The sequence below is a fragment of the Nannobrachium achirus genome (assembly GCF_963921795.1).
Source record: "Nannobrachium achirus genome assembly, chromosome: 5".
In the NCBI taxonomy this organism is placed as follows: domain Eukaryota; kingdom Metazoa; phylum Chordata; class Actinopteri; order Myctophiformes; family Myctophidae; genus Nannobrachium; species Nannobrachium achirus.
Window position 1 is genome coordinate 49,269,940 of NC_137814.1, and position 14,066 is coordinate 49,284,005.

Consider the following 14,066-nt stretch of genomic DNA (forward strand, 5'->3'; position numbering starts at 1 on the left):
CAATCGAGACGTCACTGATTGGTCCAGTTCCTGGCGTGCTTGCTGGGAGGAGGGCTGTGTTATCTTGACTTCAAGGAAAAGGTAATACCGGTAGTTATACAGTTGGTCCTCAGCAAAGACATTCACAATATACTGTACAACATAACCAATACTAAGTTCCTCACCTTCGATGTATAGTGTATAAGAGTAGGTTATGAAGCTTAAGTAGTATGCGCCACACATCATACATCATATGTGGTCTTGTAACGATACATTTAATGTCTTAAGCCCTATTTTATACTTTCAATGTGAAAATAGCTAATAGCTAGGAATAGCCAAATCCTATGGAAATGTCACCTATGCCCAACAGGGACAGAACCTGGTTGAAAGTGGAACTGAGTTTCTAGGGCCCAAGGTGGAGGGGCCCTAATTATTTTATACTTTTAGCTATACTCTGTGCTGTGCCGTGAGTTTGTATATCTGCTATTTTTCAATAGTTAAAGCATTCATGGGGGGCCCACAGTGAATCCTTACCAGGGCCCAGAATTTGGTGCGACACCCCTGGTCATAACATTTCAATGCTCTGTTTTTGATAATTAGTGGGGATCATCCTGATTCTTCTCTGCATGCCTTGTTTGCCGGTTTCTGTTGGATGCAGAGAATGGATGTTGTTTGCTGTGTTTCCCCATTTTTCAAGTTCTTGATTGGCAAGTGGACCCCAGACATCGCAACCATAAAGGAAAACAATTAGCCTTTGTTTTTGTTTATTTGTGCTATCAATTTGGGTGTTGAGGGTGAAAACATGGTCTACCGTACGATTATTTGGTAGGAAGCCAATTTGTGATTTGTTCAGGGCAGGAAATATAGAATTCTGTGATGAATGAGTATTTTCACGAGGTTGCTGTTAACACAGATCCCACAGTAATTAGTGGGGTAAAATGTGTCTGCTTTTGTGGAGTTGCATTATCAGTCTTTAAGGTTCCAAATGTTTGGGAAAGTACCAGAGCAAAGGACACTTATGCTTTAATTTTGTATTGTAGTTCCTCTAGTGTAATTGAGGAGTCATATTGGGTTCTTGTATCTTTTTTTAAATTATTATTATTATTATTATTATTATTAAAGAAAACACGGTACATAAAATACACAGACATAAACAGCTTTTTTTTCCCCTGAACCACACTTTGGGAACCAGCATTGGACGCCCTGTAAACTGTGTGTGTGTGTGTGTGTGTGTGTGTGTGTGTGTGTGTGTGTGTGTGTGTGTGTGTGTGTGTGTGTGTGTGTGTGCGTGCGTGCCGTGCATGTGTGCGTGCCGTGCATATAACCTGTTATATTATTATTAATTAAATGAAATACAGTTAAAATATTCAAACATTATTATAATAAAAAGGCCTATGTATATCTTATAAGATTAATAATTAGGCTACTATTACATTTGTATCTGGATCTTGTCCACACACAAAACTCTTGTAGGCCTAAACTAAAAAACTTTTTTTTTTTGATTCACCGAATATCATATCAAGTCATATCATATCAGTTAATGTCTCTAACTCTCTATGAATTGTAAACAAGCCATAGTGCTTTCTTGGGTTTAAAACCTTGTAACTGAACTGAACGGCCTTCTGTTTTGACAATATTTAAAATTATTTAAACAAAGCAATCTTCCCAAATCCAGTTCACTAGCTGAATGCTTAGAATAACGAGTTAATAGCCAGTATGCAGGCTCCATATATATATATATATATATATATATATATATATATATATATATATATATGTATATGTATATGTATATGTATATGTATTATATGTATATGTATATATGTATATATATATACATATATATATATATCATTGATATATCATTGATCTATGTTTATACATGTGTGTGTGTGTGTGTGTGTGTGTGTGTGTGTGTGTGTGTGTGTGTGTGTGTGTGTGTGTGTGTGTGTGTGTTAAAAGTTAGCCAGATGACATTTTATTTGTCTTGTTGTATGTGTTTGTTACTTGTACTTGCAATAAAGTTAAATACAAAAAAAGATAGCTCCTGGAGCACGTGATCGTGTTTACACTCCTTTGAGTGTCGACTGTGCGCGTCCTTGTCAACCATTGAGAAAGGTTGTAACCCGAATCCGTTGGGTGGGTGTCACCATATGTCAGCCCCCCAGGCCAGAGCGATACCCGGGTGCATACGTGGATTCAGAGCTACTTTTGGAGTGCTAGAGTTTACGCATAGATAGCACACAGGACTTCAAAACAACCCTGGTCACTTCAGCTCAACGGCACCTGAAAATACATCTTAAAAGCCAGCCAGCGGTCATAAAGCTCGGACTCTGGTGAACTTCTCCAGCCGCGGTGGACATTATAAACGTCATCACTGAACTATCGTGAGTATAGCTATTTTCTGTTTAGCTTTTTTATTTACAATGCTAGGCATTTAGCAGGCAGACAGACAGACAGACAGACAGACAGACAGACAGACAGACGCTCATATCCAGAGTGACTTAGAAATTGCAAGATCAGAGTTTCGCAACACAATATTATAGGCTATGGCAGGGCAAATATAATGCGAAGAAAACAATGAAGTGCTATAATAACTAGCTAATAACTAGATAATCATCAAACCAGCATCTGTCCAAACAACATGCTGTAGCCTGTAAGGGGGGGGGGGGGGGGGGGGGGGGGAGCATTCTTAGCATTTGTGCATAAGCAAACAGTAGGCTATATGTTTATACATAACATAAAACAACATAACTAAACTAACCAACACATTCTGCATAGTGTAACTTAACATCTGTGGAATAGGCAACAGAAAGTGATTCAAGGACTGAGGAGTGGTAGGGGCTCAGGTAGTCTGAAGAGGTGAGTTTCAAGACTGAAACAGAGTGAGTGATTTACTGATTTACTGTGCTCCAATGTTTCTTCACAGTAATTACCAAACTTGGAGATGGCCACCCCGTTTGTCCCTGTCCCCTTCCCTGTGCCACGGTCAGGAGGCTGCCGGTCTTGGTCCAAGAAGAGGACCTCCTCTCGCAAAGGCAGTCATTCCTCCGGCAGTTCCGGGTCCTCCCCTACCGAGGGGGGGATCCCCAGGGTGAGAGGAGGCAGTGGTGCTGGATGCTCGCCGGTCCCGGAGCCTGCACTGGACGGGTCATCAGCTCTGGAGGACGGGAACCCCAGGGACGGCCGCACGGACAGACCAACCACCCCAACCCTGCTAGGCTATGAGATCATGGAGGAAAGGGCTAAGTTCACAGTAAGGCTTATGACAAGGTGGTTCTGAAACGTTGTATTTTCAAGGACCCCCATAACTCTGAGTGCATACAAATGCAACCAATTGGATCGGTACGCCCTCAGAGTTACAGATCTGTAATGGGTCCTGTTCACCCCATCCCTCAAGGAACCCTGAGGGTCCCTGGACCCCCACTTTGAGAACCAATGGCATAAGAGACAGATGTTCAGATCAAGAATCAAGATTTGATTACAATATAAACAGGACAACCTGATAATGAAGGAAGGAAAACGTAAGGCCAGGGGATTAGAGTAATAGGGACATTCACAATAAAGCACTAACGAGGATAACTATTATGTATATTGTTCACCATTGTCTTTGTTATAGTATTGGTGTTATTTGCCATCCACTTGAGTTAGGTACAGTATGTACGTTAAACCTCACGGTATGTATGTTATAATAATACTGTGACAGCAAGCCGACATTTAGCTCAGTGGAGAATGTGAATATTTTCAGACACAGACGACTAGGTAGTCTCTACTAGTCACATTCACATGGTTTCCTTTAGTAAAAGACTAATGTTTGTGTGTGCGTGCGTGCGTGCGTGCGTGTGAGAGAGAGAGAGTGTGATAGTCAGGCCCAGTCACAAGGTGGTGAGTGTGAACAAGAACTTAACTCAGTTTGAAAAAGCATCTGTATCCTCTCTATCTGCCTGGAAGGAGATCAGCTGTTGGCCTCAAAGAGGTCTGTGTGTAATAGAATGATCATCAATACCAATGAATTATTGAGCCACATCTATATTTGAAAACCTTTCTTGCTAAACATTGAATCCTATTCTCGCAAACCGCTACCAGTATGTATTATTATGAAATTATTATTATAAAATAATGATAATGTTTCTGTCATCATCAAACTTACTTTCCTGTTCTACCACAGATGTGAACCCAGGTCTCCTGAGCAAATCCTGAACTTTTAAATTAACATTTTAACGTCTGGAGCAGATACAGCCTGCCTGCTTGTTTGGGGAAGAAATAGATTTCCTCCCTTCTGTTAAAAATTTGTGTTAAACCAGAAACAGGTTTGTGTCAAAGGTCATGTCAAACCGACCACAGGACCAAATACAACCGAACAGGTTGTATAAGTTATATTGTATTAACATACTCTACCACAGGGGTTCCCAAACTTTTTTGTCTCAGGGCAATTTTTCACTCCCAGCACCTTATATTTATAGCATATCGTCGTTGTCGGGTGGAAACCTTGTATGTCCAAAACCTTTTTTTATTTATCATCTATAAAATGTACTAAACTAGTGAAAACAGCCGATCTACAAGCACACAACGCCTCGCGATTGTGTGCTTGTAGATCGGCTGTTTTCACTTGTTTTGTGCGACAGTCTTGTATGATGAAGCAGGGCTTTGCTTTTCCAAAAGACGTACACATTTGAAACTTGGAGATACGAGGTTTCTGCCCGACAGTGACGATATTTTAGTGATTATGTTGTGAGGAAAACGTTGAGATAATAGCCATTTTGGCTAGAACTGACTCAAAATGACTTTGTACTTCAAGTTTAAAAGGATACTAAATATTTGTGTCCAAATAAATTCAAAATATTATCAAATGATCTCGCGGCACCCCTGGACTACCGTCGCGGCACCCCAGGGTGCCCCGTCACCCACTTTGAAAACCCCTGCTCTACCACAGATTGGACAAAATATATTTGTATTCACTAAAACGTTACATAACACAGCTTTCAGTAACAGATTTAATAATTATCAATCTACCCATCATCGCTCTCTGACAAAGTAACCAAATGAAATATTGTGAAATATGTCCTCCACATCATGCGTGATTTGTGGCTTTGATTGATTGATTGATTGAAGACTTTATTCGAAGTTTGCATAGGAAAAGGAAGTTTCACTGGTACAAGGTCAACTAAAAGGAGATCTAGGATCTCCTTTTAAGCTTTTCGGCTTATTTACACAGGAAACCTTTATGTATCTCATATAACATTGAATGACAGATGGATAGAACACAGTACTATGCAGTAGATATTGTCAGAAAAACAAACAAACAAAACAGTGCTTTTGAATGGGTGCTTATTTCCCCTGTGACAGTGTGTGTCCTGATTAAGTTTAAAGTAACAATGTGGGAGCGACTTCTGTTTTTGGCCATATCTGTGGTGGGGAAAGAAATCCAAGGGGAAACGGAATTCAACAGTTCCAACACCATGCTATTCTACACAGTAAAACAAAAAGGTTTGCTCCACAGGGGGTTTGTGCATTCACACGTCTGTGTTTGTTTCGTCTTGTGTCTGTTCAGGTTTACAAGATCTTGGTGACTGGGAGTCAAGGAGACAGCTGGGTGATCTTCAGAAGGTACGCCGACTTCTCCGTGCTCAATGACAAGGTGAGAAGCTGCAAACAACGTCGCCCATGATATCTCACCACACGCCTCTTACCACACATTCTGTTTACTGTATGCACAATTGTTTCAGCTGTCAACAATGATGGAAGTGGGTCTCATTAGGGCATTCACGAATAGTGATTTTTAGTATTCGAATTATTCAAACTCAAAGTATTCGAATAGTCGAATATTCGTTCAGGCATTCCGGAGAAACGGACTCCTTCACCCGAGTATAGAGACACACGGGCGCCTACAAATATGGCCACCCTATTGTGATAGCGACCCCACTTCAAGATGCGCTGTGATTGGCCGTAGGGTTGGACATGGTAACCGCCGTACCGCCGTACCGCGGTAAACCGAGGTCTACCGCGGTGTCAGTGTGCTTACCGCGGTAAAAAAAGACAAAAAAAGTATATTTTTTATTGGAAAACAAGCGAGTTTTAAAACAGGGGAGAAGCGAGGACTGCATGCGCTCCATGCCTCTCTGCTCTGGGCCGTGTACCAATGTTTGGAAGCCACACTGGGAGACACAGACAGTTAGACCTACACAGGGCAGCACAGCAGCTGCGTAGAGCAGTACAGAGCAGCGTAAACTTTCTCTGTAATCCACACGACACAAGGATGTTAATACATACCTTGTGTTGTGGCATATCTTTTTTTACTCATACGGATTACTGGCGGAGCGCGGGCCGTGTGGACTAAAACCGAAAATGAAACTATTTTACTTTTTCCACCGCGTCGCACGTTGTGCCCCGTCCGGCGGCGCGTCGGCGATTTTATAACCTTTTCTGTCAAGTCTTGTAACTAAAACATGTATATAACAGCACTCAATCACTGCGATTTGAGAGTTGAGACGTGACGTGAGTTTACAGAATCAATGTACACGATCTTACTACCCGTCCTCTTCTGGTTTGTTCACACAGCTGTTTGTGTCTGAAAAGCCCAAGTAGCTAGCCTACGTTACTATGGTAACCCGACAGTGCAGATCTAAAAGCTCAGAACGCGTCGCGGATGCGATGTGTTGTGAGCTTGTAAAAGCCATACCCGCTGTGCTGTACGGAGAAGTATAACTCGGGCAGTCAGGCTGTGGAGAGGCAACTTTAGGGAAGATGATTGCAATATTTTGGCTTATCGCCGAACCTTAATTAATAGATACGGGGGTGTGGTAATTACCGCAGTACCGTCGGTAAATGGGAAGACGGTAATCGCGGTAACAAAATGTCGATACCGCCCCAGGCCTAATTGGCCGGCAGTGTATAACCCTCGCTGTGATTGGCCGGTAGTGTATGATGACGTAATTTTTCTGCGAAAACCGGGCCCCGGTCAGGATCATAGAAAACATATAAAGAGAAGGCTTTAGAAGCTGAAAATAACGGAGTGGGTGTTCTAAAACTTTAGCGATTTAACAGTTAGGACAATTTTAAGATTGACACAAGGCGTTGTGAGCATGTAGATCTGCTATTTTCACAATATTTATCTGCGGAACCGAGTCAAATGAAATGTAATACCTACAATTCCAAGTGCTTGTCAGGGTGGGGGTCCCCAGTTCAAATTTTAAAAGTTTCAAAGTTTATTTTGGGGGTCACTGCCTAAAAAGGTTTGAGAACCCCTGGTATAGAGCATTAACAAATTCATCCACCAGGGGCAATGACAACTCATTCTTCTGACTTCCTATCTAGCCAAGCTTTATAAACTATATATTTTTTTAATTTGTTTTAAATATTCGAATATTTGGTGAATGCCCTAGGGCTCAAATGGGGTTAAAATCTGTAGGAATAAATATGTGAACCCGTGTGATATAATATGTATATTCAGGAAGAAGTGTGTAACTTTGCTTTCATTGTTCAATAACTCTGAGTGGGTCTACAGTATGATAGTGTATTTATTTGTACGTGTGCCGTGTCTGCAGCTGAAAGAGGTTTTCCCCAGGTTCCGTCTGGCCCTGCCGCCTAAGCGCTGGTTTAAAGACAACTACGACATGGACTTCTTAGAGGAGAGGCAGATCGGACTTCAGACCTTCCTACAGAATCTGATAGCACATAAAGATATCATCAACAGGTACACAATGGGAACTATCTCTCGATTCAGTTCAGTTAAATTTAAATTCAAAGGAGCTTTACGGGCAAGAGGAAAACATACGTTTACATTGCCAAAGCAACAGTGGGACAGAACAATCAAAACAAAACAATGCGTGTATGATTGAATTATCTCCTCTCTCTCTGTACTCGTTCTCTCTTTGTGAGAACAAATAAGAACTTTTCAAGAGACTGTTTTTAGTTATGGGTTCGGGTTAGAATTAGAGTTACAGTATGTCAAGGGTAGGGTAAAGTTTATGTTTTGCCATGTAGTGGATGGGATGTACTGAAATGCATTTAACCTTGTGAAAATGTCTTCAGGTTTAGGGTTAGGGTTCTATATTTCACTTTATAGTGTTTAACTGTTCTCTTCCTCCTCCAGTGAAGCGGTCAGACATTTCCTGTGTCTGGATGAGCCACCAGGCCCATTCGACAGTTTGGAGGAGAGCAGGGTGAGATGTCTGCACCGTTCAGTACACCAGGGGTTTTCAAACCTTTTTGTCTCCCTGTAAATAACCTTTTCATCCACGGCACCCCTGAATTACACTGATAATTAAAAACAGAAAAACGTATATCATATTACGCTACATACATAATGCATCTTACCACCTGAGATACGCCTTGTCGCGGAGAAAGATCCGATTCCATTAGAACAGATTGAAAATAACTTTTGTAGGTTGATCTGAGGGGAAGGTTGACCAAAAACAGACAATCTACAAGCTCACAACGCGTTGTGAGCTTGTAGAGCTGCTGTTTTTGGTGAAGTGAGTGGTAAATAGGGTTGCCAACCGTCCCGTATTGGCCGGGACGCCCCGTATTCTGACTGAAAGAGGCGCGTCCCGTAAGGGACGTCGCTTGTCCCGGTTAAAGGGACTATGCACATAAAATATATATTTTTCTGTGCGCCAGGCATCGTCTGCCTGCCTTTGTGCGTGTATGTGAAGGGCTCTAGGACCCTGGGGGTGCCTTGTCACGTACGTGCGTGCTGCGTGAGTCCTTGTGTAACATGAGCTGCTGTGCGTTGTTGAATGCGAGCCAGCGCGGTCGACACAAAACAAAAGTTGCAACTAACATTTCTCTACCGAAAATAAGTACCTGCATGTGAGATGAGGTTTGTTAGCCAAAGCTCGTTTTGCCCCTGAAAGAATGAGTCTCATCTGCAGCAGGTGAGCTGTGTGTGTCTGTACTCTGTACTCTGTATGTGGCAAAATGCTATAATACTATCAATGGGTTCTTGAGAATCTGGATGTTGAAGAGCTCCAAGCCAAGCAGATTACTTGTTCCCCCTGTCTCTGTAGCAGTATATTGTTGACCAGTGGTCCCAAAACATTTTAGCCCAAGACCAAAAAGAGAAATGAAACATTTACCCAAACTAATGAAAATAGCAGATCTACAAGCTCACAACACATCACTATGCACAGCTGTTGTGAGCTTGTAGATCGGCTATTTTCACTACTTCTTAAATATAAATAAGTTTTCTAATTTATGGAATGTCTTTGATTTTCATTTTAGTTATTCATAAAATTACTAAATCATGAAAACAAAATGTAGGAAACAAAAAATTAAAGGACCCATAAAATAATTCTGTGACTCACAAATGGGACCCAGTGTTTGGGAACTAGTGTTGTAGACTAGCCGCAAATTGCAACACTAGATTTTTTTATACTCGGATGAATCTAGGGTTGCAATACCACCCATAGGGATTCAATGCATGAAAACAGTTTTTTGCTAACTGATTGTATTAAACGACTTCAAACTCACCAATATTGTGGCTCTATGGAAAGCTTGGAATTTACTCTTGCTAACTGCAAAGTGTTTGTTTCTGAAAAATCCACCGAAGAATTGTTATGATTTATTTTCTGTTAATAAAATCCGAGCAGCCATCTTTTTTTTCTAAGTCTTGAACTTAGGAAGCGCTCGTCTTCTATAACACCACGTCCCGCTGCCTCCTGCATTAGGCTATGTGACAGAACCAGCTGGTACACAGGACTGCTGAGTGACTTCCCACGAGCGCTTCCAAACTCCAGCACTTAGAAAAAATAATCACCCGAACTGAATTTCTTGACAGAAAATAAAATCATAATTCCACGGTGGAATTTTCAGAAACAAACACTTTGCAGTTAGCAAGAGTAAATTCCAAGCTTTCCATAGAGCCACAATATTGGTGAGTTTGAAGTCGTTTAATACAATCAGTTAGCAAAAAACTGTTTTCATGCATTGAATCCCTATGGGTGGTATTGCAACCCTAGATTCATCCGAGTATAAAAAAATCTAGTGTTGCAATTTGCGGCTAGTTGTAGACTATGTACAGTAGGACTTATGCCTCAATTGAAGTGTATCTTATAGTAAAATGTAGGTCTACATGGCAAGCCATGGGTTTATTATAGGCTAGACATATCTGGTGTGTGGTTGAAGCATTTCATTCCCTTATGATTATGGTATGTATGCGATGTTACAGTAAGTGTAACCTGATGCAGATGTAGCCTGATGCAGATGTAAGACCTGTTGTGTTTGTAATGTATTGTGTGTTATACTGTAGGTAAAACTGTCTGAGTGTCTGTGACTGTGCCAAAATGCAGTTTTCTATGCATTTCAGGCGTGTTGAGTCTGTTGACCCCCCTCAAAACACAGTTTTTTTCGGCCACCCGCCTTCGGCGGGCGGCCAGAAGGTGTCCCTTATTTGAGTCTCTGGGAGTTGGCAACCCTAGTGGTAAATGGAAAGTACAGTGCAAATCTGGTCTGTTTCACTAAGCATACAGTAGAGGGTCTACTCTAAGTGGTTAAACTGAAGTGACATTGATAAATTCCAAGTATTCTGAGACACCCCTGGGCTGGCCTCACGGCACCCACTACACACGCAGTACACTCTAACCTCGCCCACCAGGCTTTCTGAGAGAAAGCCTGGTGTTCATTCACAACAGGCCGTTTGGTTTCCGCCCGACGCGGAAACCACTTGAAGAAGCGGCGTCGCTTTGATTTGGTTCCCTCCGTTTGTTTCCCCAATCCCTATTAAAATGCTCGAGTAGCCTAGTAGTGTAGTCTTTCCAGTCGCTAACAGTTGGACAAAAAGATGCATATACCAAACGAATTTTTCAAAAGCAAAACTACTCCGCATCAGGGAGTTTATTAGGTAGTCCCTAATAGTATGTCCTTGAGCGCAGGGGAATTATTTTGGGTTAAAACTGTTTCCGGTGGATAGTTCCGGCCAAATTGTAGTCCTTTGAGTACTACAACATGACGTGTTGTGGTTTCCGCTCCAGACCGGTTACAAGCCCGAAAAGTGAAGTGATCCCAGACTAGTACACTCAGTACCCAAAAATAACTGTTGTAGTACACATTACAATCACTTGCATACATTTCATTAGTGAACGTTTTCTCCCTGAGCGCAGCGTTATGTTTTGAAGTATTTACAATGGGAGTGCCGTGTGACAAGGCGAGTGTGTCTCTGTTCCAGGCTTTCTGTGAGACACTGGAAGAGACCAACCATCGCCTCCAGGGGGAGCTGCTGGACAAACAGAGAGAAATTGACCGTTTGAAACAGACTCTGGAGGAAAAGGAAATGCACATTGGAGTCCTGGAGAAAACAGTCAAGTAAGGATCTGCTTCGCTGTTTCGGAAAAGCTTTGTTTGTGTGTGTGCATCCGTGCACATGCCCTCCTGGCCCCCAAACTGTGGAATAAACTCCCAGTTGCAATTAGAACTGCAGACCCACTCCCTAGCTTCCGCCGTGGTCTGAAGACTCACCTATTCAGACTTCACCTTAGCCCATAGCTCTTACTGTAGCACTTTCCTACCCTCTGCACTTTATGTCATAATTTGTTATGAAGTTTTTACTGAATAGGTGCATGGTCTAGCTGTTTTTTTTTCTTAGATTTGACTACTATTTCTTTCCATTTGATGTATTGATGTGATGTACTGATGTATTACCTTGCTTATTGTAAGTCGCTCTGGATTAAGAGCGTCTGCTAAATTCCTAAATTGTAAATTGATAAAGTTAGAGTTAGGAGGATTTTGACCAGTGAATGAAATGTCCATCATTGACGAGAATGACAAAGTCATGCGGGGAAAACAACCCTGTGTTGGAGTTAGGTGATTTGACCGACAGTCTGAGGATCCAATGGAGGTTTAGTCAGGGGTGCTTTTTAATACCTTTCATTGGTTCAATATGTGTAAAGCCCACAGACAGACGTAAAAGGCTGCTGTTCATTAGCACAGATTTATTAAAAAAAAGTTGAAGTACGGAAATGGGAGCTTTGCGCCTGACAGCGACAAAATGTTAATTGATGTGTAATAATAGTCTTTCATTCTGTGCTGACATGAATTGATTTGTGCTTCCTTTTCAGGGACTTGTCTCCATGTCCAGACAGCTCTAGCTCCTGTGAGCTATCGCCTGTGGCCGTTAACGCAGAATCTGCTCGAGACGGTCAAAGAGACGCAGAGGCCAACACAGATAGACTGCACGACACAGATGTGAACGCAGAGAGGGACGACGCGGGCAGGGGATCCTCAGGAACGGAGACTGACCCCGAGTCCAGCCCGGGAGAAACGTATGAGGCTCCAGTTAGTTTGCATGTCGGCCATCGTTTTCGAGGGGGGTCCTCAAGGCTACGCGAGAGTAGGGCTGTCACGATTCCAAATTTAAGTTGACGATTAATTGTCACTCAAATAATTGCGATAAACCATTTAATTGTGTTTGGCATTGAACATTGGAATATAATTAATTGTGAATAAAATGTAATTTCTGTTGGCCATTTAGGCTTCGTATTAATATGACAAAGAAAGTATACAAAGAAATTGACATATTTTGTCATTTTAAACATGTAATATTGGCAGAAAAAGCAGATCTACAAGCTTACAAAGCATCAAGTGACGTGTTGTAAGCTTGTAGATCTGCCGCAAACGTGTTTTGACATTTGTAGACGTGTTATTTTTATTTATTATCTTTGAAATGTAACTTTATTATCTATTGTATGACTGAACTGTCGAGGAATGGTTTGTTTGAAAATGGAAAAAGAAACACGGTAAGACACTGAAACGCTGGTAATTAATTAAAGTAGTAGATATAATGGGTAGCAGTGGAGATAAAAATTAGCCTACTGATATTCCTACGCATGTGTGTGCGTGCATAAATGCACCTGTGTGCACGTGTTGCACGCCCCAATAGGGCCACCCCTGTCAAAGAAGTCCAGACACCGCACTGTTGCTATTGTCTCCCTAGCATACGGTAGCAAATGTTGTGCATAACTCAAACATACATGAATTATGTGAGTGAAGAAGTTGTTGTGTGTTTCTCAAGATAATTGACTTTTAGGAGTTTCAAGGGAAATCATAGTCGTGTGTGTGTGTGTGTGTGTGTGTGTGTGTGTGTGTGTGTGTGTGTGTGTGTGTGTGTGTGTGTGTGTGTGTGTGTGTGTGTGTGTGTGTGTGTGTGTGTGTGTGTGTGTGTGCGCGTGTTTTTTTTATCCTCTAGGTATGAGATTCCTGGGTTAATGAAAGGTCATGACGCGTACTGGAGTACTCACCCATCACACCTTGAATCGAAAGAACAAAATGAAAGGCAGTGAGACTAGGTCAAGGTGTGTGTTTGTGTGTTTGTGTGTGTGTGTGTGTGTGTGTGTGTGTGTGTGTGTGTGTGTGTGTGTGTGTGTGTGTGTGTCTCTATGAATGGGGAAGTAGAATTGATCTCAGCATACTAGAAGTATCTTACTTTTAAACGGCCATGTGTTATCTATTTATAGTACATCAGACATACTGTATGTACACATGCAAATATCTAAGAAGTTTATTCTCATGAAGTGCCTTATTATTGTTAATCTCAATGCAAGCAAACAACTGATCTACCAAGAAATGTCAACAATAAAACCAGTTGGTTGTTAAACTTTGTACCATGTTGGTTTGTTGCCTCTTTATAGGTAAGAATTAGACGTTTGCCACAAGATGGCGCTAGGGTAACAGTTTCCAAAGGTCTTGGAACAAAAGCTCACTTCTCGTGTAATTATCCATCATTGTGGATCATTTTAATTTTATGTGCACATAAAGCAAATATTTGCTAGTTATTTTATATGAACAAAAGGTGGAGAATAATTTGTTCCAACGTTTATCCATTGGCCCTTCATGAAAAAATGCATAAATTAATAACGAACTCCAGATACTTGAACGTTATAATGGGCAGTAAACAATCTCCCCTGGCAGTGCAAAACAGATGCAAATGATCCACAGGCACAGTTTCTCACAAAAGGAAGCTTATATCTCACTACTGAAATTTATATTGCATGAAAAACTGGCAAAAACAAGGAACAATAGTGTTGGTAGAGGTTCTTTAGTAATACTGTTGTTCATTGTTTTTGACAGTTTTTGAAAACCTGTGTTGCGAAATA

General features: G+C 41.5%; 1 protein-coding gene across 2 annotated transcripts; it reads left to right on the forward strand.

Moving 5' to 3' along the window:
• Window positions 1-2,032: 2,032 nt before the first annotated feature.
• On the forward strand, window positions 2,033-13,520 carry LOC308284552 (sorting nexin-16-like). Of its 2 annotated transcripts, XM_080725211.1 has the most exons (8): window positions 2,033-2,366; window positions 2,909-3,235; window positions 5,531-5,617; window positions 7,524-7,672; window positions 8,072-8,141; window positions 11,144-11,280; window positions 12,033-12,236; window positions 13,160-13,520. In XM_080725211.1, the coding sequence occupies exons 2-8, from the start codon at window positions 2,927-2,929 to the stop codon at window positions 13,251-13,253; spliced, it is 1,050 nt and encodes a 349-aa protein (XP_080581337.1). In that variant the 5' UTR covers window positions 2,033-2,366; window positions 2,909-2,926; the 3' UTR covers window positions 13,254-13,520. The 2 variants fall into 2 exon arrangements, with proteins under 2 accessions (XP_080581337.1, XP_080581336.1); XM_080725210.1 differs by lacking the exon at window positions 13,160-13,520 and having other exon boundaries at window positions 12,033-12,403.
• Window positions 13,521-14,066: the final 546 nt, after the last annotated feature.